The sequence below is a fragment of the Pelecanus crispus genome, chromosome 2, assembly GCF_030463565.1.
Source record: "Pelecanus crispus isolate bPelCri1 chromosome 2, bPelCri1.pri, whole genome shotgun sequence".
Lineage (NCBI taxonomy): Eukaryota > Metazoa > Chordata > Aves > Pelecaniformes > Pelecanidae > Pelecanus > Pelecanus crispus.
The window spans coordinates 139683759-139710742 of NC_134644.1; the positions used below are offsets into that span (position 1 = coordinate 139683759).

At 40.5% G+C, this 26984-nt stretch overlaps 2 protein-coding genes across 7 annotated transcripts; one reads left to right on the plus strand and one right to left on the minus strand.

Annotated features, from left to right (window-relative positions):
* Window positions 1-362: 362 nt before the first annotated feature.
* On the minus strand, window positions 363-14246 carry ELOC (elongin C). 6 transcript variants are annotated; one of them, XM_075728328.1, is made up of 4 exons: window positions 14183-14223; window positions 5752-5812; window positions 3461-3604; window positions 363-795 (listed from the first exon to the last, which is right to left on the minus strand). In XM_075728328.1, exons 2-4 carry the CDS (start codon window positions 5753-5755, stop codon window positions 605-607), a joined length of 339 nt encoding a protein of 112 aa, XP_075584443.1. In that variant the 5' UTR covers window positions 5756-5812; window positions 14183-14223; the 3' UTR covers window positions 363-604. The 6 variants fall into 6 exon arrangements, with proteins under 6 accessions (XP_075584443.1, XP_075584442.1, XP_075584444.1 ...); XM_075728327.1 differs by lacking the exon at window positions 5752-5812 and adding an exon at window positions 13647-13716 and having other exon boundaries at window positions 14183-14208; XM_075728329.1 differs by lacking the exon at window positions 14183-14223 and adding an exon at window positions 13647-13680.
* A 436-nt stretch (window positions 14247-14682) lies between these two features.
* On the plus strand, window positions 14683-18928 carry TMEM70 (transmembrane protein 70). The gene is made up of 3 exons (XM_075705287.1): window positions 14683-15012; window positions 15528-15639; window positions 16741-18928. The coding sequence occupies exons 1-3, from the start codon at window positions 14683-14685 to the stop codon at window positions 17187-17189; spliced, it is 891 nt and encodes a 296-aa protein (XP_075561402.1). The 3' UTR covers window positions 17190-18928.
* Window positions 18929-26984: the final 8056 nt, after the last annotated feature.

A 26984-nucleotide genomic window follows, 5' to 3' on the forward strand; every position in this document is an offset into this window, starting at 1 on the left:
AATGTATCAAGTACACCTTTACGCATGTCTATACTATGACTTAAATTAAAAGCCTTAAGCATTCTCCTACACAGTCCACTTTCAACCTAAATGGAGTATCGCTGTCAGTATACAAACCTTAGGGAGGGCACTTCTAATCTAGTTAGTATAACTATGCTAAAGGACAGCTATCTTACAAAGGAGATTAAGTTCAGATGTTTAGAAACTTTAACAATAAGAGAAAGTTAGAAACCCTAAACAGCTACTCGTATTTAACTATAATTACCTTTTAGAGAGCATTAGACTAAACTCCAGTATTTTCTATGGTCATTGTATTAAAAGAAAGTTCTACCACACCTAAAGGATAAGGCATAGCCATCTACTAATTGGCATATCTGTTTATTTGTCTCAGTTTGTGAAAAGTTCCTTATTTGTGTAAGCAGCAAAACAAACTTCAACTGAATGATTGCTATATGCAAAAGGACTGAAGGCAATTGCCTCTGCAGTGAACTTTACAGTTCTCAACAGCACACACGCAACATGCTATCTGAAAAAAGTTACTAACTGAACTACATGTATTAAATACTGAAAAAAGTTTTACATTTTTTATTATAATTTATTTTATTTAACAATCTAAGAAGTTTGCAGCCATCAGAAGTTCCAGTGCAATTTCAGGTGCAATTGGGAATTCAGGAATCTCCGTAGAGCTGTTAGTATAGCGGACCTTGTAGGTGAAATACATGCATACTTTGGATAGGACATGGGATGGGATCTCTCTAAAATTCACCTCATTTGTTTCATTTTCTGCAAACTGTCCTGTAGGAAAAAAAAAACAAAAACAAAACACCAAGCCAAAAGTCAGAATCTCAATTCACTGCAAAATGAAATGCTTTACCATACTAATACAGCACATTCTAAACAGACTTCCCTAAGTCCCATATTCCTGGGTATTAGATTCTTCAGTGTAAAGCAGGATCTGCCGCATTCACAACCCTCAAGAATATTAAGGTCCCCTGCATTACAAAGTGTTTATTTTGGCTGCAGACTATTAACAATATTCTGAACTACTACACCAGAAATTTAGGTTTAATTCTGATGCTTGCTTGATAGGTGCTCTAAAACTGTAGCATGCTCAGCTCTAAAGCTCACAGTAACAACATTTAAAAAAACCCAGAAAGGTATCAATCCAAATTTCTAGCTGTCTTATGCAAGGAAAACAAATGGTTTATAGATGTTCCATATCTGCATATGCACACTTATCAGGTCCCTTCTGTGATCCCACTAGCTTTGAACTTCTTGGTCAGTTCCAGGCAGATTTGACAGAGGGTTAGAATCTCAAAGATGCATTAACTTGATAAGCTGCGAAAACAGGCAGGTAGGAGGGACTGGGAAACCTAGCTGTACTGGAGGAAGGTTTCACTGTTACATACTGAAGAATTTATCCAAAGCTCAAATCTCAAAACACAAGTACATTTGAAATTAGCTTTCTATAGTGCCTATAAGCATGAAAGTTGGATGATATGAAGTCATCCTGTGGTTAGTCCCACAGCCTTTCTACTGTTATCTTTGTCCCTCTTTTCCTCATCTCTCTGGACTTTCAACTCATTAAGCTGAAAGACAGTAAAACACTAACATGTACTCCTCCATATTTATGGGAGACCTAGCAATGTTTGGTTTCCACTATTTCTATAGGAATCCCCTTCTAACTACAAAGCACAGTCATTTACTAATGTCTACACACATTTGTGTAGAAGTATCTGCATGCACTGAAGCCAGTCAGGCTTGAATTCTAGTACCGGAACAGTAGGAAGCAACAGAAGAAACATTAGCATATTGGCAATGTCACAGTACTGAAATAGAGAACACTTACACATCAGTGAAATTATGACCTACTGAACTAGACAGCAAGAGTACTTTTCCTTGCAAACCCATTTATCTTGCTAGTTTTTATAAAAAATATTCTTGAATGCTGACTCCTTTACAGAGTCAGTTTTCTAGCCCTCTCAACACGCTACTTCGCCTTTTACTCCTTCACATTGTTTGTGGAACAAATTCAGAGCAGGTCTTGTAGCTACGCTTCCTCTTACATGTCTGGGACGCTGACACAGAGTGGGTCAGACCTGCTACATATTGTCAAATGCAACCAGTACAGTGACATTTAGCAGAACATTAAGCTGAGAACTTTAATTGCTCAGTTTGCCCAACTATTGCTAAGTAATTTAAAAACATATTAAGCAAATAGATCTCTGCAGTAATCCCCCTCAACAGAATCTACAAGAAAATATAAGAATGACTGTATTCAGAGGAGAGCTCCACATCACCTACTGCCCACCACACAAGTGGCCAAAGGTAAACGTACAGGCTGAGCGTACAGAAGAGGGAAAGCACACGTGTTAACTTCTCCCTGTTCTTCCTTCCGCCTTTTCGGTCTTCAAGAATTAGTTCAGACACTTCTTAAACCAGAGGTAGTCTCATATATTTAGGAACACATGAGATCCTTCCCTTCTGTAACTTAAGCTAACGTCACTAAGCTCAGGAACTCCTTGCCATAGGATCTTGTGAACATGTTGTGGCCTAAACCCCAGTAGGCGCCTAAGCACCACGCACCCACTTGCTCACTTCCCCCTGCAGTGGACAAGGGAAGAAGAAAGGAAGAGTAGAAGCAAGAAAACTCATGGGTTGAGATAAAAAAAAAATTGTTTAATAATCTAAAAGACAAGCAGAAGAAGAGAAAGGAAACAAAACAATTGATGCAAAGCTAATCACTCCACCTCCCATGGGTAGACTCATGTCCAGCCAGTTCCCAAGCAAAAAATGGCTAACCTCCCTAATCCCCTCCTCTCCCTTTTTACTTCTGAGCATGACATTATATGGCATGCAATATCTCTCTGGTTAGTTTGAGTCATCTGCCTGCTTGTGTTCCCTTCCCAACCTCTTGCATACACCCATGTCTATTCATTGGGTGGGGGTAAGAGTGTGAAACAGAAAAGGCCTGACCACTGTGCACACACTGTTCAGCAATAGCCTAAAACATTGGTGTGTTATTGGCATTGTTTTGGTCTCAAATCTAAACCACAGAACCATATGACCTGCTATGAAGAAAATGAACTCTGTACCAGCCAGACACAGTACAGAATACTAGAAGTTCCACCGTGGAGGTGGCAATGAAGAACTACCGACTCTTGTTTGTTTTGAACTTGGCAGCTACACATGTCATGCAATAGCCTCAAGTTCTCGTACCATGGGAAACTAGTAGTAATGACACCGTAAGATCGCTAGCTGTCCAAAAGCAGACAGAGTTCAATTATATGTCTGGTAGCACAATACCCCACAGAGGTGGACTGTTCCACTGGAAACAGGAACTAGGCAGGATCTGGAAATGTTATCATTTATTCCAACTTTCACTCACTGCATGATATAAATTCAAACTGTCCAAAAGTGAAAACAAAGGATGTGAAGGTACTAAATCTTTTGTACCTACCTGGTCCACTCAACATAGCTTTTATTGTTCCTGATGTTAATGCATGCTCTCTTTTTACAATGAACTCATGGCCATCGGAGGATATTAACTTCACATACATAGCATCTGGGCCCTCACACCCACCGTATGTTTTCTCTTCTCCATCTGTAATGGAAAACAGATTAACAGTTTCAGAACACAATGCCTGATTCACATCACTAAGAATGCAAGCTGCAGTCTTTTCTATTACTATGTTTGCAGACCGAAGAACCCAATACAACCAGAAATGACGGAAGCATTTTGCATATTTGAAGATGACTTCTCTCAAGCGCTCAGCAATATGTTTGAAAGTAAGAATTTTTGCAAAACTAGGAATTTTTTTATTAACATCTCTCTCATTTCTCCATCACCAAAATTCTGACATGATTTCTGAAGTCTACATAGGGATGAAATTTTCCTTTAGACATTCTCAAGTGAATTGAACATGCTACCACTTCCCTCCATAAGACTACTGCCATGTTTATAATACTAGCACTTACTAGAAGTTACCTAAATACATATCTAATATTTAAAAATACAGACTGCAAGGAAAAAAACGCTTTTTGAAGCACAGGTAAGAATAAAAGCAGTCAGTATTCCTGTACTGAAAAAAATGACATGAAATAAGCTTCATCCTCCCCAACTGCCCAGCCAGACCCAGAACCATACAGCGTTAGCGCACACCCGCTTTGTGACCTTTGGTGGAAAACAGGGAAAGTGCAAAAGCACATTGGAAAGGAAATTTGGAAATTCTCCCCACAGCAGTTTTGACACTGCTTTTTCTTTCCCTTCTCCCTTCTGTCTCACTATATACCCGCTCTCTACTTTGTTTCTCTAGAAGCCCATATCTCCTTTCCCTTTTTGTTCATTCATTTATTCTCTCCTAACAATGCTATCTCTGAAAGTTGAAAAAACAACATTACTGTTGCCACCACTGCACTGTTCACTATGTGGAGTCTTAACAGTTTCCCCATCTTGCACCTGTCTTGTGTATTTAGGCAGCACGCTCTCTGGGGTAGGAACCACTGACTACTTTGTGCCAGTAGAGTGCTCAGCATTATAGCACACCACCACACTAAGACTGTCTCTGTAGTTGGTCTTTATATGTTCCTGCCAACGCTTAAGTAATAAAGACTGCAGTAATATTAACATATTTTTGAAAAAGTGGGTGTAAAAAGACCCCCACCCCACTAAATATACAAGTCCTATCAAATTCAAACTGGGAAGTGAACACCTTCTTTCAAATACTGTATTTTCTAAGGGACTAATATAACAAGTATTGCTAGAATTCCACTAAAAATACTTGAATTTGACACTGCACATAAAATCTGATTTTCAGAACAGTAATGATCTTGACAGAAAGTTAAAACTGAAAGTCCTGGAAGTTCTGCCAGCTTGGAAAAGTATAACAGAAGAGATGTGTATGCTTCTAGAAAAGTAATATACTGCTAGTATCTCATGATCGTATGCAGAAGTACAGAAGATAAAACAGATATGGACTACAAACTTGATATTTGATTGTTAGTGTTGTTTCTCCTTCTGACAAAAAAAAGAATAGAAATTATATTAGAATAAGTACCTTGCATTGTATCTAGTGTTATAGCAAATATAACATTCCCCCAATCAATTAAGTTGCTTTGTGAATTTGAAGTTAAAATTTAATTACCATGTAGTTATTGCCAATTTTAATAAAGTACTGCCAGTGCCAAACATGCTAAAATACATCCAGAACAAGTACAGATAAAACCAGAATCTGTCCAATCATGTTCCATTAACCAGTCATTTGTAGAGGCAGATACTTCAGTTTCGGACAGTCAGATCACACACACACAATGTAATTTATCAGAAATCAGTCCTTAATATGATCTCTTAGCCAGAATTCAACAGGCTGACCTTAGTTAACAAACAAACATTTAAAACACTACATAGTGAAATTTTCTTGTCCACTATCTAAAAGTTTAGTGCTATAAAAGCCTAAAGACATCCTATTTTAGCATGTATGTTTTCAGCACTATGCATATTAAGCAAGTGAAATTTACTGTTAGATATATGCACTCTGAACAAGTCTTTCGACAAATGAGCAGTCACTTGAGAAAATCCTCCTAAAAACATCTGTAGGAAGTTCCATTAACTTTTGAGGCTACAAGAAAAACAGTGACAAGATCAACATTTAAAGTCTTACAATCCACCTCCTCTACCGATGTAAGAGAGAAAATGTTAAAATGTTTCACATTATAGGAAACAAAAAAAACCCTCTAAGATGATGAACTTACCCATTCTCTTCTTATAAAAAAAATTATTTCTTTTCAACAGCAGCTTTTGCAATAGGAGCGTCTGAAAAAACACAAGTGGCAATGTTTTCAGTCAGTAGTACAATTTCTTAAGTCAGCTTTAGTTACTAGCCTTTATGTTATCATAAACACTCTTCAGAAAAGAATGTGACTATACACAGCATGCCATGTTGATGAGCATTACATTTTGAAACTTATCTTTGCTGTCCAGAGATCCCTACCATATTCAAGAATCTCTAAATTTTAGCTTACTTTTTAAAGAAGCTGTTCCCCTAAGCTTTTTAAAGACCCTTGACTATAAAGCCAGAGTTATGTCAAGAGCCTTACAACTTTTATCACTACGGACACCATCCATGCAATGGTATTAGGGAGGTAAAGAAAGCAAGTTTTGCCACACTGCAAAAGGCACTTAAGAGACTGAACGGCTTGTCTACAGGAAAAAAAAAAAAAAGTCAGAGAACAGTTCACTGTGCTGTGAATAGAGGAGTGGTTGTCCTGCCATTCAGAGGGACCTTGACAAGCTGGAAAAAAGGGGCCAACAGGAAACCTATGAGGTTCATCAAAGGGAAATGCAAACCCCTGCACCTTGGGAAGAATTACCCCAGGCACCACTACCAGCTGGAAAGCAGCTTTGCAGAAAGAGACCTCAGGGTGGTGGTGGACACCAAGTTGAACATGAGCCACCAATGTGCCCTTGCAGCAAAGGTGGCCAACAGCACCCTGGGCTGTATTAGGAGTGTTGCCAGCAGGTTGAGGCAGGTGATCCTGCCCCTCCACTCAGCACTCGTGGGACGCATCTGGAGTGCTGGGTCCAGCTCTGGGCTCCCCAGTACACGCCAGACTGATCCGAGTCCTGCAAAGGGCCACAAAGATGACCAAGGGATTGGCGTACCTGTCATATGAGGAGAGGCTGAGAGAACTGGGGTTGTTTAGACTGGAGAAGAGAAGGCTCAGGGATCAGTCTAATCAGTGTGCACTAAATACCTGGCCTCCAACCTGTCCTTCCCAGAAGATTGACAGTTCCTGATACAGCCACCAATGTCACCTAGATAAGCTACTTCAGACATTTAATCTAAGTATTCATACAGCAAGTTAACCAGGAGCTTCCATAGCTTATAAATTGACATCCAGCTTGCTGCGGATGTATTTCACCATGAAAATGAATCCAAAGAGTTAGATAAATGGAAGCATTTATTTGCAAAACAAATCCGGTATGTTCAGATACAACATATATTTCTTCACGCTGAACTGCATCTCTGCTGTGGAAAAGAAAACTTTGGAAGAGAAATTCCACCCACCCACCTGCTGTCCTAAAATTCCTTTCACGTCAACAGCTACTCTCCAAACATTAACACAGTACAATCAATGAACTACTGTTGTGTGCCCACAGGTTCAGGAAAACAGCACCAGTGATTCTGGGTGGTTTCCCAGCTGATATCCAGGGTCGGGGGCAGCAAACAGACCGTTAAGAATTCTGACAATCCATGTTGTTGCTTCAAAAAGCAACAAGCAACAGCAGAGGCATGAACTGTGATTACTCACTAGAGAAGGACCCCAGAGCAGGCGATGGGAAAAAACAGAACAGAAACCACTTCCCGCCATCCCCTCCCTCCTATGTTTCTGGTAAAAGCTTAGCAAAAAATGTAAGCAAGTTGAGGAGGGAGCTACAAGATTTGGAGGAAGTTTTACAGAGATCTCTGCATCTCTTCAGAAGATGCAGCTCTTTGCTGTTGCCGATAGCTTCACTTCTCAACAGCACTTTGGTGCTGATTTGTTCCATCTCCCTTTTTTCATAACTACAAATATCAAATAGTCTGAATGTTTCCTCAAGCTTTCACAAGAAGGCACTTTGTTATGTACACATAATCACACTACACATGCATAACCAGTAGTTTTTAGCTGTCTGTGGAGAACTGAGCAAAAAGCATCCTCCACTTACATTGCTGTTGTCTTTGAAAACTATCCTGACTTTACAGAAATGTCTTACAAAATATTCTCGTTCCTCACTGGTATCAGGAACTTCTTCACCTGTACTCTTGCAGATGAAACGTTCCTGAATATAAGGCACATTCAAGAATGCCGTTTGGGAGTTAATTTGTGTACACAGTCACAGAGATACCTTAATATCAACTGTTAAATGCCTTTGCCATTTTCAATAATTCCAGGAAGTCATCCAAGGAAATTACATTTGGGTGCTGGAACAACTGTGGCACAAAACTGATGGGATCTTTCACCGTATTTCAATAGTTTTCATAAATGGAAATCAAGCATCTTATTGGAGGGTATCTGTTGCTGAGGAACTGAACGGATACCTTACATTATTACTTCTACTTCACAGAAGAGGATCACTTGTGCTACCTCTTTCTCTAACCACAAAAACCTTCCCTATGCTCCAAAAGAGTAGTGAAACTGCTTATGATTTATAAACAATAATAATTAAAACACAGAAGAAGTGATACCATTTTGTGGAGGTACTAGTGATGATAAAAATACGCCTTGGTTTCCAATACAAATAATGCCACTACATACAGGAATAAAGACAAGCTAGTTAGTGGGAATGCAAATATATTAACACCTTCCAAGGTAAAAGCATAACTTGAGAGTGCTAATACATTGAAGCTGGGGAACTGAAAAAATGTCTACACCAAAACATTACAGCTATCCCAAAAAACTGCAATGAGCATTTTGGTAAAATCAAATGAAATGTGCTATCATATGATTAGAGAGAAGAAAAAATACAGTAGTTAACACTTCAAGAAGAAAAAAAATGATCAGGCTCGGTGGTCTGAATTCAGTTGTATTAAAAAGGAAAACAGGAGAAAAAAGCAGTAACCTTTAGCAGATTTAGGACATGCTGGACTAATCCAGTATCTAAGAAACGAATCAGTCATTTCCTTGAAAAAAAGAAAACTCAAACAAGATGCAATCTGAACTCAGTAAATCATCTGAGATTAAACAAATGTGGTAAGAGAGTAATCTTAAAATGAGAAAGAAACTTTCTACAAGAATACAGTATGATGTTGCAAACATGGAACAATTGGACTAGGAAAGAACTACTAGCTCCTCCAAAAATTATATCAAACTTTTTTTTTTTTAACAATGCTGCCAGAAAAGAATAGGTAGGTTTAGATGAGACAGAAGTGGAAAGCACTGCAACAAAAGGGGAACAGAGTATCACGCACACAAGTGACCAGTCTTGAAAAATTACATACTAGAAGCCACATGAAATAAAAGCGTATGAAATGCAAGATTCCTGCACGTAGGGACCAATACAAGCTTCTTTCATGTAGTCAGGGCTTGTTATTTGGGAGTATAGTCATTCTGTGGTCAACCATAAACTGATGCAGCTCTGTAGGGGGGAAAAAGGGTCGGGGGGAAGAGGCAAATGCACATCAAGAACTTCTTTGCAATAGAGGTAGGGAAATACAAACATTATTGCACATGAGCAACAACTTGACTGGAATACCACACATGATTCTGAATTCCTGTTTTCAAGAAAAAGAAGTTCTAATTACAAGAACTACGGAAAGGAGCTAATGATATGACCAAAGAGCCTGCTGTATAAAAGAAAAATTAGTCTTGCTTACTCAGCTTAACAAAAAAAACCCACCCTCAAATGAAGATAAATGAAACAATTCATTAAAAGGACAAACATCAAAGAGGGAGAAGTATGCCAACATTATTCCTTAGTTTAAGTCCAACAAACAAACATAAAACTAAAAAAAAAGAATAAAATTTACACTGCTATTCCAGAATCCAAGTTTGGTTCCCAACATAGAACAAAACTAACATTCTGTTGCCAAAAATAAAAGATGCAGAAAGCCTACCTGCTTTTTAAGAAAAAGACATCATACGTTCCATTATATGATGCATTTGACACGTAAGAAAGAGATACAGTTTGGTTGCACTCAGTTTCTGTTCTGATTGAACAATGTGTCATTTTCAGGAAAAAAAAAAAAATCGAAAAAGGTAATTGTGAATACTATTAGGAGTACAGATTTACTCCTGACAAAATATGGACAGCAGAGAACACAGAAAAATCATAGAGTCAATGCAACAAAAAGGAGAGAAGGAAAGGAAATCAAGAGAGCCGGGAAACGTGAAAAACCTAAAAAGGCAATAATAACCTGTTAGCATCTATTGGTTCCTCTTCTGGATCAAGAAGCGTTCAATGCGTCGTGACACTTTATGAAGATTAGAACATACTGCAGTTCAAAATCATTATTTTGTGAAAAGCATCTTCTTCCAAACAACTACACTGAAGTTATCTGAGACAATATTAACATGATCTTGTGCAAGCCACAGCCTTTTTTTCCAGTCTGGTTCATAAGTTTACAGAAAAATAAATGGGTACAGCAGAAGAAATACACTGAAAAATTGGCACAGAAAACATGCAATATTTGATTTATTTCTTTTTGATAGAAATCTTGATTTGTTATTTAACATCCCCCCAAAGCAGAAAAAAATGCATATAGAAAACAAATTAGACAGATGAAGGATGTAAAAATCCCTGCCACATACAGGGACTTGTTATCGCTTGTGCATATAGTAAAAGGAGCATGGAGGGAAATTTTCTGCACAAAAATAGTTTTTTTAAAAATGACAACCATGTGCCTTTAAGTATTAAACAACAGGTTAGAAACAGGAAGGTCAAGTGACCTGGTATGTTCTCTTACCAGGATTTCTTTTCTTACAGTGTATTTTCCAATACAGTATTTATTGCAAAACATGTCACTATATTTTCCTTCTGTATAATGAAAACAATATAAATGACAACATTTGCCAAGACAACTTGAAGAAAGAGACATGGTGAGATTTCTGAAGATGGCTGGTAACTACCTATGTATTAATGCCTTTTCCACATTTTATAGCTGCCCCTGTCTGACTTCACCAAGACCACACCAATGCAGCAGTAGGGAAGAGAACAATCCAAGTTTTCTGAACACTCAAACATTTGCCTTTTTTATTATATATTTCTGACCTGACTATTTCAGACTCCCTGCAAAGAACCTCTAATTTTTGTTGAAGTACACTTGCAATTCCATTTCCCCTTCAAGAAGCTTATGTGGCATTACCAATTCGGTAGGTCAGCTTTCCATGCCTAATCTCATAAAAGCACATATATTAGGTATTATTGTTTTCCTGCCTTGCCTCCTTAAAAAAAAAAGGTGAGCAAAACCTGCATTTATTGAGAGAAAGATTACATAAAAAGGATATGCCACTTTTTAGTCAATGAGGGAGAATACAATACGACTAAAACCAGGGTGTATTTGGCACAGAAACTTTCCAACCAGTCTAAAAATGAAGCTCTTGCTGCAGAAAACATAAAATTCTCATTAGATATTAGAGAACTGAAAATTTTCACAAGTTGCTAGAACATTTGCAGCTATGAGGTAGACTATAGCAAAGTATCATAAAACATGGTAACTAACTCACACAAGGCAAGTGTTCTTGTTAGCATACTTAAACATCTTATTCTCCTCCTTACAACTCTAAGAAGAAATAGTATGGTATAGTGAGTTCCGTTGGACCTCTTTCCTGCTTCTCTTGAGCATCAAATGCAAGGAAAAAAACAAAGCATGTCCATGAACCTCCCATCTCACTCTCAAAGCTGCGTGCTCATCTCCCAAGCTTCCGAGAATTTCCAGAATATCATTTCCTTGTGTATCTTGTTTGTCGATGAGACTGGAATAGACTTGAAGGACAGATGATAATTTAACAGAACACATGCAACCCCTATATGGATTCCAGAACCCCATTGCTTTACACTGGTTAGCACAAGAAAATTAAATCTACGTAAACATTTCAAGCACTGAGATTCTTTGATCCCACAGAAAACCCTTTAAAAACTCAGAGTCTGGTCTACGGAAACTCAAATGGCTTCCAACGCATTAGCTGCGCAACGCACACGCGGCTTTTGTATGCTTCAGCTGGTGACATTTCTGTATTCTACGCTGTCAGGTTTTGGAAAACGTGGGGCAAATAACACAAATGCCTTCACAATTCCTAGGTTAGTTTAGAAGCCAAATGTGACATTTTCTGGGTGTCATTTGTATAATAGTAAGAGTTCATCAGTAAACAAAGGCTGTTGTGTGTTAAAACAGTAGCCTCCTACTGTTTAATCCTAAATTCTAGTCCTATTCTTGATCCTACACACTAACTTGTTTAAAAATACCGCTCTTCAGCTTAGTATTTGTTGTTCAGTACATATCAAAAAATAATGTAAATAAGGATTGAAGCATATTTAGAAAAAACATGAGGGAAAACTGCTATGGCGTGATTTCCAAATCAGCTGATTCATTATTCCATACTCACAAGCACTGAAATTCAAATATTCAGGGGCAAACTGAAGTGTGACAGGAAGGTATACTACAGGTGAACGCTAGTTAAGATAAACAGGAGATGAGGTAGAATACTGTACATGAAGTATCAACGATTTCACACAAGAGATGTTCTTTTTCTATCTAAGGAAACTTTCCTTTTCATTAGTTCCCAAGAAAGTGGTTTTTTGTTTTTTAGAAAAGGGGCAGGGGTGTGTTACTGTTTTCTTCCTAACATGAAGTAAAAGTCCTGTACTGTACACCTCTTGCCATTAGGAAGAAAGAAGCTGCTATCATACTGCAAAATTTTATAGGGCATGGATTTCTGCCCTCTTGTTATAAGCATTCATCAAAAACTACTGTTATGCAAAGTACCCCATAATGAAGATAATTAAATTCTGAACCTTTCTAGATGCAAGAGAACTTGTCAAAATGCATCAAAATTCCTTTAACCTGACAAAACCCATACTTTTTATGGCAAAACTTTAGGGTTTCTTGTAATACACACCGAGAATTGCAAAAACACAGTACAACATCTGTAGCTAAGTACAGTTTTGAAAGATATTAATTTGTCCCCACAGAAAGCATAAGGGACAGAAGCATGAACACAAATGTATCAGAAAAAGAAATATGAGGGTAGGAGATAGAAGAAGGTACCTCAGAGAATCAACTGGATCTCCTCACTGTACCAATATTAAGTCTTCACATTAAGACCACATGAAACTACCTAAATCTGTTCATCACCCATTCTAGTATAAAAAAAGAAATCTCAACTGACTTCTCTGGTACAACAAGAAAAAATTTAAATGCTCCGGTACTGAAAGTTTCTAAAGATTATCTTAAAGCTCTCAAGGTTAATAGGAAATGTTAGTGAAAATTTTATTGACATAACTTAAACACATTAAAAGGCTGATCTCAAGGTATAAGGTGTGCACTACATGTGCAAAGATAGTAGCCAAAGTATTGTAGAAAAACTGACACTCACTCCCCTTCTAAGCAACCCTTCGGTTAATAAACATTATTTCTCTACCAACATTTTTGTCCTTAGTATAGCAAAAGGAGGAAATTAGAGCACAGAAGGAATCATTCAGAAATAAGGGTATAAAGTGGTTCTCAGCCTAAAGGTCTCTCACTTGTTTATTTATCTATGTTCTTCTGGCTTGCTTCCAAATTGAACTTTTGCAAGTGATCTTCAGTGAAGCCAAGTAAACAAGTGGCCTATGACTAAGTCCCTACAGTGCAAGGCTTAACACACAATCTACACTAGTAAACATCTTTAATACAGTTTCTGCACATAGTATTACACACTGTCAGATTAAACTGGCTCTCAGAGTTAACCACTTAACACCCCTTTTCCTTTTCACACATATATTTCAAGACATCAGGAATTTACTCAGGTTCCCTTATACTAAAGCAGAACCAACCTCTGAGGAACACATGGTACCCGAAAGCTTATTTTTCTTACTACATGTAACCGTATCACCCTTTTCCGTCAACCCTGTTTTGCTTATATTCGTCGACCATTACAGCTAACACACTTTAACCAGCACTTCTCACCTTGGTATAACAACCCCTGGGGGTGCATCCTAAATTCTTTCGGCCTTAGTTTTTCCCCTCTCTCTAGGGCCTGGCGTGGGAAGAGGGCGGACGTCATTTGTGGCGGAAAAAGTTTAAGAGCGATATTTAATTAAAACACCGTTCCGGAAAGCCCCTTTCCCGGCGGCGCCTGGATTTCAAGGAGACCGCTTCACTCCCGCACGCAGAGGAGAGAAACGCGCCCTTCGCCACCATCCCGGCGGGGGGACCCCGACCTGGCAACGCACCCCTCCACACACCCCTCGGCGGCTTCCCGCGCTCCCCCGACCGCTCCAAGCCTCTCCGCTCCGCAGCCCGGCTCCTGTCCAGTCAGCCCCCCCCAACCCCCCTCCGGGAGCGGGGCGAGCGCGGCGCGGAGGGCGAGGCCCGCTCCCCTCCGAGGGGCAGGCCCTGGGGGCTCCCCCTTCCCCATTTCCCGCCCGCCTCACCCCCCCGGACGACGGCGGGGCCTCCTCGCCCCAGCGGAGCCAGCCCCCACCGCCCCCACTGCCACTCACTCGTCAGCGCCGCTCCCTCCGCCCCGCTCGCAGGGCCCCCGCGGTGTCGGGCCAGCTGCCTACCAAGAACTTCCGGCGAGGTCACAGGTCATTTCCGGCCCGGGACGAGCGCCCCCCCGCGCCCTGCGCTTGGAAGGCGTGGGGCTCCTGGCTCCCGGCATGCTGCGCGGCGGGAAGCGGTGCATGCTGGGGCGCGTAGTTCCCGGGGGGCGCAGGTGTCGGTCCGCCATGTTAGGAGCGGCGAGAGGAAGGTGTTGAGACGGCGTTGCCCCGGCGGCGGTTCCTGCCCCGGGGCTGGCGGGAGCCGAGGTGTTCCAAGGGCCTGCCTTCCCGGGCGGCCAACGGGGCCGGCAAAGTCCCACACTCGCCGGACGCCGGTCCTAATTGTGCGGGCGTACGCTCTCGGTCTCGCCCCCGCCCGGCTGTCCCCACGAATGCAATGCCAGTGGCATCCTTGGGGATCCAAGAAACCCGCATCACCCGCGGGGCCGGGGTGCTGCATGGCCGGGCGGAGGCCGCCGGTGGCAGCCTGGCGGGGGCGCGGTGGAGTCACCCGGACCCTTTCTGCCGGCGGAACCAAAGCGCGGGGCTGTGGGGCGGCGGGGGCTGCCGCTCGGTGCACCGCCCCGCGTTTTCCCTTCGCCGGCCGCTACGGGACGCGGCCCGACATGTTGCTGCTGCTGCTGCGGGCTGCCCGCTGCCGCCGCGCCGCCCTCCCGGCCTCGGCCTCCGCCTCCGCCTCCGCCTGGCTGCGGGGGGCCGCTCACTGCGGGTTCCCGGCCGCCTGCCGCCGCCGGGCGGCCCTGCCCGCCGCTGCGGGGGCCCAGCAGGTTGCCTGGGGGGTGGCGGTGAGGGGACGCGGCCCCGCTCCCCGGAAGGAGCTGGCCGGGGGGGAGGGCGGCAGTCCCGCGGGTTCGCGGTTTTTTCCTTGCGAAAAGTGTGAATCTGAGGAGGGAAGGGAGGTTCCCCTCAGGGCGTACCTGAGATTTAGCGGAGACCTGGCGAGCGCGGGGACTGTGAATGTCTCCCTGCAAAGCCTTATGGAAAATGATTGCAAGCTTAATATTCGTCAGTGGGGTTGCACATATTTAATGCTAAGTTGTGGTGTCTAAGTGGAAAATTATTAAAACAGTCAAGCAATACATTAGTTGGAGTTTGTGCCGTGCTTTGTAGTATAACCTAACTTTGATCCCTAATTTAAGATGCTGGGAATAGGTTCAGGGCAAGGAGAAACTTCGTGTGTGTATATATACATATATGTGTATATACATATGTGTGTATCTATATATGCAACATGTAGATTGGTACTGATGTTGCTTGGCCATGTACCACTTTCATCTTTCAGGTCGCATCTTTTCAAGGAGTGGCTGTCCGCAGCCTCTGCACATCCTCCCCTCATGAACACCCAGAACACGGAAGATTAGTTTATAAAGGAAATTTGGCAAAGGCAGTGTTAGGTATGTGACTTGAAGTGATTTTTGTTGCTTTATTTTATTTAACAGTTTTTAATGACTTTAAAATACAACATTATAAAAGAGAACATTCTCCTTTCCAACTCTGCTAAAACCTGGATCCTCTGTACAGCAAAAAAAGAAGTGGTGATGGTGCTTGGTTTCTGCTTCTACACTTAGGTCTGCAGGGAATTCTGCAGGCATTGTGCATCTCTGTAACCCCTCAGCCTGCTTCTGTTTCTCTTGCAGCCTTTGGAGTGCATTACCCAACCCAGTAGCAAAAAAGACTGCCTGTAACTGCTATTTACATTCTGTATTCTTTCTAATGTTACTGAAGTAGACAAGTACTATCATGAAATGCACTATCTCTAATGAGACTTTGTTGATCTTTCTTTGACCAGTTAATGTTACAAAGACCTAGTGAAAAGTACTCCGTTGGATGTTTTCTGATACACATTTTTGAAATGTGTCTTAAAGAAGGAGGAAGTATGCCTTAATATACTTATTTATTACAGCACCTTAGGCTACTGGTTCTTACGGTAACTTAAGGACTGTGGGTGATCCACAGCACTGCCTACTGTCTTTCAAGCTGCACGCAGGCTGCCTGTGGAGTACTTGTTAATATTGAATAACCTAGGTTTTTCAAGTTATGTATGGTGGGGGACCAAGCAAGCTTCTTTGTAATGCACACTGGACATCAACGTTAACTGTTGATGAAGAGAGAAATTCCCAGTCATATCTGTGATGAGTACCATTACGTGTGTCCATGACTGAAGTCAAGTTTCTTTTGAAATCAGTTTCTTCTCTGTGAAGTGAAAACTTCATAGGTGTGCATAGTAGCTAGTAGCTGACTTCATTGTAGAAATAGAGCCAGCTATCAGCTTTGATAAAGCCAACATGAACATATAAACAAACCAGAACAGTGGCAAGAAGGCAGGGTTGAATTTTCAGTGGTTTCTTTGTGAGCTTTAAAAAAAAAGGAAGTGGATTTTCAGTAACTTCAGCTGTTCAAGTAATTCCATCAATATATAGTAGCAGAACACATGTAGTTGTAGAGATAATTTTACTCGTAAGTATTAATGTTTGGTTTTGTTTTGTTTTGTGTAGGTGTGAGGTTTTTCTCTTACTCCACCAGCATATTCAACCTATTCATGATGCCCTACATCATGCTCAAAACTGGTATTGGATTTGAAAGCCTGATTATACAAGCTGCCTTTTACGGGTTGATCGGGTTTTTTACGTTTGTAACACCCGTTACTTTGCATGTCCTTACAAAAGGCTATGTGATTCGACTCTATTATAAAGATGAAATGGACACATATACAGCCATTACATACAATGCAATCTTGGCAGAAAAAGCGACTGTTTTCCATCAGAAAGATGTAAAGATTCCAGATATCACCAAGATGTTTACAACATTTTACGCTAAAACGAAATCAATGCTTGTTAATCCGACACTGTTCCCGAATCCTCAGGATTTTAACCATCTCATGGGCTATGACAAGTCCTTTTATTTTAACTTAGAGGAGGAGAAGGAAGCTGATGAAAGGAAATAATTTGAAGATAATGAATGTCACTGTCATTGTTCATGGTGCAGTGCTGTATATGTGAAAGAATGTAAAATTCTATTACACTTTGTTAAGTATCAGATAGCTAGAGTTCCCCAAATACATTTTGGAATGTATAAAAAAAAAAAAAAAACCCAACATTTTTTTTTAAACTTGTAAACAATGTGAGGGTTTCTTCAGAGATAGTGACACAAAACATAGTAAAAAAATGTGCTTAGATCTGTCTTGTGCTTGTTTGTTGGTTGGCTTGGTTTTATTGTTAACTGTCCAGGAGAACTATAAAATGCATGGGCTGTGCGGCAATCTCACCGTCTCCATTTCAAAATAAACCATTCATAGAAAAAAAATCATCAATACTCATTACCTGTCAAGTACATAGTTAAGCTTTTAAGCCTTAAAGTTTAATTGTACTTAATCCAAAAAGATCAGGCTTTTTTGTCAATGCTGCTGGTGGTATAAAGGAGTGGAGGTGGCTTTGAGTTCCCTTTGTGAGAGCATTGGTAGCCAGGAGGAGTCTACAGAAAGCAGACAGGTATTGTTGCTAGTTGGTGTTACAGCCTCCTTCTAGAGGCCTGCAGGTCTCTGGAGAAGATGGGGAGAATGGCTGCGTCGCAATAATTTCTAGCTACTCACAGCTGCTAAATTGTTTCTTAAGCTGGAGTCCCACTCTGAGCAACCCTGTCCCCAGAGGTGGAGAACAAGAAGCCTCTCTTCTGTTGCACGGGGGCAGGCACCTTAGCATAAGACTTGCTCTGTGAATATTCCATTGAAAATGTGCTGTATTTCAACTGACTTAAAGAAAGTACTAGCAGCTAGTGGTTAAAATGGACTCTCAGCATTTATGTAAGGTGGGGAAGCAAAAGGAAATCTCCTGTAGAATACTGTTTAGATCTTGTGCCTTTAAAAAACATAACTTGAGTTTTAGCACTGCTAAGAAAGCCACCTTTAGCTCAAGTAAAAAGAGGATTTGATCTTTTCATGTGACTAGACTGGTTAGTTCTGCACTCCGAGTATGCAGAAATTGGATTTCAATGTTTTTAGCCCATGGAGAGGTTTGTCATGTAACTGGCAGATACTTGTTTCCAAATTGAGACAGGCTTAAATATGTATACTGATATATATTAAATATATTTTGAGGCTTAAAATGTACTGAATTAAAAACCAGCAAAATTCAAATTAATCCTTTTGTTTTAGCAGTGCCCTTTATAAGAAATACATCTGATGCTTGCTACTAATTAAGTTGTCCTGATACCTGCAAATAAAGAAAAAATATAGTTACCTTTAGAGATGTTTCCTAAGTTCCAGCTGAAAAAATGTATTTAAAAGTCTAAATGTCTTCTAAGAGTATTACTTCGGTTTCCTGTCATAGCTTCCTGTGACATACAGGCTATGACTATATATGACTGTAGGTCATATTAAAACATCAGTGTTTTTAATGTTTTTCTGACTGCTGAAGCTGCACTCAATATACTTGCCGAGTAATGAAAAAGCAAATCATCCCATCCAAATGTTTTTGAGGCAATTCTTTTGTGTTGGCACAGCTATAATTTTAAAAGTGGTATCTAGCCCTGTTAGCCAGTATCAGTAGGTAATAATAATATAAAAACAATTTCTATAAATGATATTGAAGTCATAAGGCCAGTAACAAACAATTCTGATCACCTGGTTGTACTACCTGTCCTTATTGAAATGATGTTTTACACCTAATTAAAAACAACCTTTCCATTCTTTCCATGTCTGATGCGTTCGCTCTCTTCTTGTGCTTGCGGATAAAGTTAACTTCATCTTTAAATGCCAAATACAGGGAGGACAGGAAATAGAGTTTGCAAGAGAAGGTAAAGGAAGGGCACTAAAGTTATATTTATGTACCCCTTGGGCAATATCAAAGTCTTCAGCCGTTTCTTTTGACTGCAGAAAATTTTCACTGTTAAATTTGAAATTTGGCCAATTCAGATGTAAGCAGCAATAATAAGAGATTTCCATCCCAGTGGCTAAGTTTCTCAAAAAAAAGTATGGAAGTTAAATACTATTTCTTCTGTTTGTCTTCTGGCAGTGAGATGCAAGTTAAGCTAGTAGGTGGCTTTCTGACACATAGATGATTAAAAAAAAATTTAAAAATCCAGATTTCTGCCAGAAGATAGATCATGTTTCTTGCCATGATATAGTCTCAGAAAAGTATTTTATACTTCCAATAACTTGAAAATAATGCTAATTCCGTAGCTTGCTTTTAATAGTACTTTTATATTAAAGAAAGGGAAGACCAAACTTGCTAGAGACGCACAATATTCTACCTGCTTCTACCTTGTTTGCTGCTAACTTGGTAAACTCAGTTTGGGAAACAACCAACTTCTAAATCTTAAAATCATAATATTTGTTATGGTTCCTAAATAAGTATGGCTTTGGCCCCATCCCTGTTAGCGTTTCCACCTCTGCCTGTTCTTGTGTATAATCCCAGGAGTCTCAGATTTGGCTTTTTTGCAATTTTTACTTGCAGTGTGTACTTAGAATCATAGAATCCTTTAGGTTAGAAAAGACCTTTAAGATCATCGAGTCTAATGGTAAACCTAACACTGCCAAGTCCACCACTAAACTGTGTCCCTAAGCACCACATCCCCGTGTCTTTTAAATACCTCCAGGGATGGGGACTCAACCACTTCCCTGGGCAGCCTGTTCCAATGCTTGACTACCCTTTCCATGAAGAAATTTTGCCTAATACCCAATCTAAACTTCCCCTGGTGCGACTTGAGGCCATTCCCTCTCATCCTATCGCTTGTTACTTGTTACCAGCACCCACCTCACTACAGCCTCCTTTCAGGTAGTTGTAGAGAGCGATAAGGTCTCCCCTCAGCCTCCTCTTCTCCAGGCTAAACAACCCCAGTTCCCTCAGCCGCTCCTCATAAGGCCTGTGCTCCAGACCCTTCACCAGCCTTGTTGCCCTTCTCTGAACACGCTCCAGCACCTCAATGTCTGTCTTGTATTGAGGGGCCCAAAACTGGACACAGTATTTGAGTGTGCTTGCACATATGTGACTGGTTTAGATCCCTGGAACTTGTTGAGGGCGGTAGAGACTAGTATTGAAACAACAGTTTGTTCTTCGCATTAGAAACAAAATAAAGGAATGTAAATGTAGTCCAAAAAGACTTCTGGATGCATTTTTTTTTTTTTACTTTTGGTTCTGAACAGTCTGTCTTAATACAGATATTTCATACTGCACTGAGTGCATTTCCAAGTGGGAAACTCTGAAATGCTTGGTGTCCTTCTAAGTTAGGAAATGTGCATAAACCCAAAAAGATCCTCTTACTACTAACAAATCCTGCAAGAGAATTGACTGTAGTGTGAATGTTTCAATAAGCAGATTGCTATCAAGTAGTTGTCAAAGCCTGGTTATATTAGCTCCACATCCTTCACAATCCTATTAATTTTGTGAACTACTGTTTTCTTCTAGTTTATTTTTCTTCAGTTTTATACACTTGGTGAAAAACAGTTCTAATTGCTGAAGTATTACTACCTGCTAACATTTTCATCCCTGGAAGTTGCTGATGTTTCTTTGGGTGTAGGTAACTTGTGTATGACACGAAAGAAACAATTAATTTATAAGACCTAGAGAATGTGCTCATACACGTCAAGATTGTGAAGGAAATACTGATGTAGAAGCCCAGTCTTCTAAAATACATGCTTTACAAGCTGTCTTATTTGTAAGGCTACACCTACCATGAAGGTTGCCAGCTCCTGCAGCCTTTCCAGTACCGACCAAGCACTTGTCCCTAGCAGCTGGGTCTCGCATCTTACCCTGGTACCAGTTTCATTCAATCTGGTCTGAAGAGCAGGAACATATGAAATGACTCCAGCCTCTTTCCTAGACGCTTGCTTCCAGCCTTTCCAGCCTTAAGAGCTTCCACAAAAGGTCATAGATGACTGCTTTTTTTCCTAGAAAAACAGACAGGATACATGCAAATTTTTCTTTTCAGTCTTTGACTGCCTGCTATTTTCTTGCTGGTGTCCCTTTCCCCTTTTCTCAAGTTTTTGGCTTTGTCCATGGTAGTATTCATTAGTTCCTGCCTGTTCTTAATTAGGAAGTACAATACTTCTTGTCATTCTTTAATGTTATTTTTTAAATTAAATTATCCCACAACCCCTAGCCTTTTTTGCAAATGTAAAAAATTCTGATGAGAAAATTATCCCCTTTTGATACTTTAAAGAGAAATCTTTAAAGCTCTGAGGTACTTCATACTCTTAAGTACACTCTCTAGAATCAAAAGGTAACTAATTTCACTGGAGCATGCTTTATTGCAAACCAAAGTCATTGCATTGGCAAAGATGAAGAAAACCTGAGTAGATTTTTGCACGATACTGTGAGAGCCTAATTTAGGTGATGGAAACTTAATGAAATTCTGTTTGTGCTGTAAAAATTCAGAGCACACATGTGAATTATTACAATTGTTCAGTATAACTTAATAGGTGGAAACTTGGTAAGCTGCTGCAATTCAGTTGCCCTGGAGTTCTGTGGTCATACCATGAATTTCTTCATGTCCCCATGTACAGCATAGCCTGCTGCAGCCTCCTGGGAAATGGGACAAGTGTGCTAGCTAGGAGTTGGATCCACTATAATAAGATTATCCCACAGCTATACAGACCACAGCGAGCAGCTATTTTAAGCAGGGAAGAACAGAGAACAAGAGCAAATGGCCACAAAACATGTCCAGCTGTCTCCATTTCTGGAATACCAGGGTGGACAGTGTTGCTGTGGTGTGCTTTCTGTCAGCCTGAGGTAGGGGACAGCCCTTTCTTCTCCCTTCACCCTCTGCTTTCTCTTCTTCTTGACAACTTCAAGGTTGTCAAGGTTTAATGTATACTTTAGGGTATAACTATAAGCTTTAATCTTAAACTTGGCTTGGAAAGAATCAACCATAAGCCTACTGCCAACAGACAGAGAGTTATTTCCAACATGATTGTTTCCACAGGATACCACCTGGTGTGTGTTTGCTTCACTTTAATAGCCTCCAATAGAATAATGCCTGGCCGGCACTTTTTCTTTCCACAACTATTTGCTTTCTTACTCAAATGCTACCAGCTCACCGCTGGATATTTGCTGGTGCAATGCTCTCGGGTCGGACTTCCCTGGCACCCTTCAAGTACTTCATCAGCATGTAAAGGAGCTGAATTCTCTACCTCTTTCTAGTATCTCTGGGCTTGACTTTCTACTTCCACTATCAACATTGTCAAAGATAGGACGAGAGGATTTGAGAAGAGAGATATGCTCATGAATTGCTATAACTTCCTACTTTTTATGTTGATTGCCAAGTGTGGTTTTGTTTTGTGAAGATTGGAGTGTCTTCAGCAGCAACCCTAAACCCAGGATCAGAAGTAATAAACATGTCTGCTTCCAGCTGCAAAAAGATCTACTTCAAAAACTGTCACAAATGGTCCTGCAAGGAAGATTAAATTATTATTGCCTTTTTCTTTATTGAATAAATGTGTTTAACATCTTAAAAGAGTTTTCCATTAACGTGAGGTTTTGGTACATGCCAAGAACTAGGACATAATTTTTAATTCTGTCTGACTAACACTTTGAAATGGAGTACTTTCCTCTGCTGTACTGGTATACTGTTATTTATTCTTCTGTTATGGCATATTATGATAATGTGTATTGTAATTCTTTTCTGAGGGAGATTTCAGTGACTTATAAGTGCTTATCTGGTCAGAGTACTTATCTGCAGCCAACAGCCCAAATACAAAGTGATCATTTTGGAAAGCAATCACAAGTTAAGCACTTTTTAGATGTATTGAGAAAGAAGATAAAAATATCATAAATTGGTTTACGGTTTTTAACCACAAATCAGTGAGGAGGCTTGGAGTTAAACTTCTACTCTAAGCATCTCAAATGTAGACAAAATGAAAGGTCATAGGTATGAAGTCCTAAATTCTCTAGACTTGGATTTATTTTATGTACTGTTTACTGGATATGAAAGTTGGTCCCTACTAAATGTAGTTGCAAAGAATTTAAAAATAAAGTAAATTACCACAAAACCCTAGCAAAGTAACACTACTTGGTAGCTCTTTCCACTTCTCTTTCTCGCCTTTGTACCTTCCTTCTGGATCAGAGTACGTAAGAAAAATACCGTAATAAAGGAAGAGTATTTAGTAAAAATAAAATATATAGAATTTTATGTCCTTCCTCTCCAGTACCCTTCATATTGACTTGAAAGGGACAGAGCAGACTCCTCATACCTCTAGTGCACTAGTTTGGGGCTTCAGTGAGCATCACAAGAGGTTACTTCTATGAATGGCATCGATACAGGCATCAGAAGACACAAGCATCTAAAACTGAATTTGCTGAAAAGATTTTAAAATGGTTGACATTATTTTGATTTAAGGACAATTTGGCTAGACACAGTGGTCAAGGTTGTAGACTTTGTAATCATGGTCGTAAGTGATATTTTAGCCCTGATACCAGTAGCACTTAGTGTTCCTGTTTTCCCATTAGCCAACCAGCACCTTTTAAAATGGAGCCTACTTAGGCTGATTTTTTAAAGCATTGGAATAGTCTTGACTTGTGCAATAAAAGGAACAGGATACAGAGGTTTTCCCATGTGTCTGTCTGTCTAAGCCACCAGGGGGGACTCATTCCTCATCTATATCATTACTGCAGCAAGTGTCTGAAAAAGACACCTATTCTTGAACCAGGTCTAGAAAGTCACGGAGTTCAGCAGAGAGCTTGTCTTCATTTATGTTAAAAGAGCTTTTATATAAAATCTTGTAATTCTGCAGCACTCTTTCCAGTCTGCCCATGAGTACCTCAACCACCCAAAGCATGGTGCAGCAAAGCAAGTACAAGTCTGGCCGCAGAGGGATGTGCTTTCAGCTGGGGAATCATATATGTCAACAGGGTACAGTCAGTGCCATTTCACGCCTACTTCAAACTGACCTGTGACTTTTGCTAAATCTATTGGACTGATAGAAGACTCAGCAGAGAGCCTGGCTTGGCTTCTTGCTGATCGGACTTGCTCCACATCAGTGGCCACAGCTTTGTGGTTGAGGGGAACCTTTTTTGGACATGATGACAGTACATGTACAAGGTAGCTGTTCTTTAGTGGCTGCTTCATTACTCCATTTCTTTTTCCAGCTTCTACAGCTTTCCTTATTTATTTCAATTTCACTGCATATTTTACTATTTTTAAGCAAAATTTGGCCATTTTGAAACAGAACTGTGTTCTTGCTATGGTCACAGAAGGTTTGTATGTTTTATAGCATCCTATTAACAGCAAAAATCTGTGTGTGATGTATGTGCTCTGGAGATCTGCCAGGGAAGTTGTATAATTTTGAATTCCCAGCTGAAAGCCAAATGTTAGAAATTTCTTTCAGTTTGGAACTCTGTCAGGCCAGTGGGACCTCTGTTGTGGTCTGTAGAAAGATTTAGAAATACTGAAGAGAATTCTCTAGTTATATTAAATTTCAAAATTTTTATCTTATTTTGTGAATTATTACATACATTAATTCATTACTTGGTACTTTTAGGTAGTTTTAATAGAATTCTCACCCACTCCCCTTGGGCACAGTCAGTCAAGTTATTTTGCATGTTGCTGTTCCTAAATTATTTTTTGTGTTACATCTTTGGACTTCTGAAAATCAGTTTCTTACTCTTTTGCTACTTCATCTTTAAAATATGTAAAATATTACCCTGGTATGCACAGAATTTGTGAGAATAAAAGCTTTTAGACACTGTGATGGGGAGTGGGGAGAGTCAGAACAATTGATTAAGTTATATTTGTTGTAAGTAATTTTTATTGAGCTTTCTGCTTAGCACAAAACCAAATACCTGTCTATTGTGTATACTGCTTCTTTTTCATAACAAATACAATTTCTGATCTAAGCAAAGCCTGCAGATATACATACAAACCAAGTAGATAACTCACAAGAAAATAATCTGAGTGTGCCCAGGTGGCCAAGAAGGCCAACAGCATCCTGGCTTGTATCAGGAATAGTGTGGCCAGCAGGAGCAGGGAGGTGATTGTGTCCCTGTACTCGGCGCTGGGGAGGCCGCACCTGGAATATTGTGTCCAGTTTTGGGCCCCTCACTACAAGAAAGACATTGAGGTGCTGGAGCATGTCCAGAGAAGGGCAACGAAGCTGGTGAAGGGTCTGGAGCACAGGCCTTATGAGGAGCAGCTGAGGGAACTGGGGTTGTTTAGCCTGGAGAAGAGGAGGCTGAGGGGAGACCTGATGGCTCTCTACAACTACCTGAAAGGAGGTTGTAGTGAGGTGGGTGTTGGTCTCTTCTCCCAAGTAGTTAGCAATAGGATAAGAGGAAATGGGCTTAAGCTGTGCCAGGGGAGGTTCAGATTGGATATTATTTCTTCATGGAAAGGGTTGTCAAGCATTGGAACAGGCTGCCCAGAGAGGTGGTGGAGTCACCATCCCTGGAAGCATTCAAAAAATGGGTAGAAGTGGTACTTCGAGACATGGTTTAGTCTAGTCTGCCCTTGATTGGTTTAGAGTAGACTTGGTAGTGTGGGTTAATGGTTGGACTGGATGATCTTAAAGGTCTTTTCCAACCTAAACGATTCTATGATTCTATGATTCTAAGTTCCGTAAGTCATTCTTCCGTAACTTCAGTAAGTTTCCATATTTTATTACAATCAGAAAAAAATATAATTGCATTTCCTGTCAGTTAGATGGTGATTGTGCTCTCTTGAATGAGTTATTAGACTTTTTTTCATCTGTTTCTGTAGTTGGGACTAGTAGTATTGTTGGGTTTGTGCGGTAAAAGCTGACCCGGTTTAGTCCACAAAACTGATATAGTAGATACAGGCAAAACATGTTATTCTTTGTGTATTGCACTAACAGACAGAAATAAGGGGATGAATCTAATACCAAAATTGCTTTCAGAGTTTTTGTTTTAGTGTTTCAAATGTGAGTACCAAAATCTGCAATCTAGACTGTTTTCAACTTCCTAGGTTAAATTTGGGCTTCTAACCTACCTTCATTTCTGACCGGTAGATTCTGTGTTCTTATAGAAACATCTCAGTCAAAATTTGACAGCTTTTGTTATTAATAGTCTCATGGCCGGTGTCCGCCTGGACCCTGCCTGTGCACTGCATGGGCACAAAAGTCAGGGGTTGGGCGCCGTGCTCTTGGGCAAATGGTGCGGCACAGCTTCTCCAGCAGCGACTGCGGCGAAGAGCACAGGGATAAGGTCACAGAGGGAGGCCAGGAGAGGGACATGGGACTCATCAGCTGTAATTTTATGGATTTTTAAGATTGTTTTCACTAAGAAGTATAACTGTGATAGATACAGCTTTGAAGATGGTAGCTGAGAGAGTGCAGGACATTAGTGGCTCTACTCAATAATACGTCAAATGGTTGCATTCAGCTCCCATCCTTACCTCCATTTGGAAATACATCATTGTCATGGTTTAGCCCCAGCCAACAAGCAAGCACCACGCAGCCGCTCGCTCACTCCCCCTACCCCGATGGGATGGGGGAGAGAATCGGAGGAGTAAGAGTGAGAAACACTCCTGGGTTGAGATAAGAACAGTTTAATAATTGAAATAAAATAAAGTAAAATAATAATAATAACAATATAATAATAATAGTAATAATAATATACAAAGCAAGTGATGCACAATGCAATTGCTCACCACCCACTGACCGATACCCAGCCAGTTCCTGAGCAGCGATCGCTGCCCCCCTGCCAACCCCCCCCAGTTTCTATACTGAGCATGACGTCATATGGTATGGAATAGCCCTTTGGTCAGTTTGGATCAACTATCCTGGCTGTGCCCC

Excerpts from the sequence above, each read along its gene's own strand:
- ELOC (XM_075728326.1), bottom strand. The coding sequence starts at position 13,743 with ATGACGTCCGCCCTCTTCCCACGCCAGGCCCTAGAGAGAGGGGAAAAA. Across the intron at positions 3,605-13,646 it reads CCAGGGGTTGTTATACCAAG|ATGGAGAAGAGAAAACATAC; the intron begins GTGAGAAGTGCT and ends TTTCCATTACAG. Across the intron at positions 796-3,460 it reads AGCTATGTTGAGTGGACCAG|GACAGTTTGCAGAAAATGAA; the intron begins GTAGGTACAAAA and ends TTTTTCCTACAG.
- TMEM70 (XM_075705287.1), top strand. The coding sequence starts at position 14,683 with ATGGCCGGGCGGAGGCCGCCGGTGGCAGCCTGGCGGGGGCGCGGTGGA. Across the intron at positions 15,013-15,527 it reads CCGCTGCGGGGGCCCAGCAG|GTCGCATCTTTTCAAGGAGT; the intron begins GTTGCCTGGGGG and ends TTCATCTTTCAG. Across the intron at positions 15,640-16,740 it reads TTTGGCAAAGGCAGTGTTAG|GTGTGAGGTTTTTCTCTTAC; the intron begins GTATGTGACTTG and ends TGTTTTGTGTAG.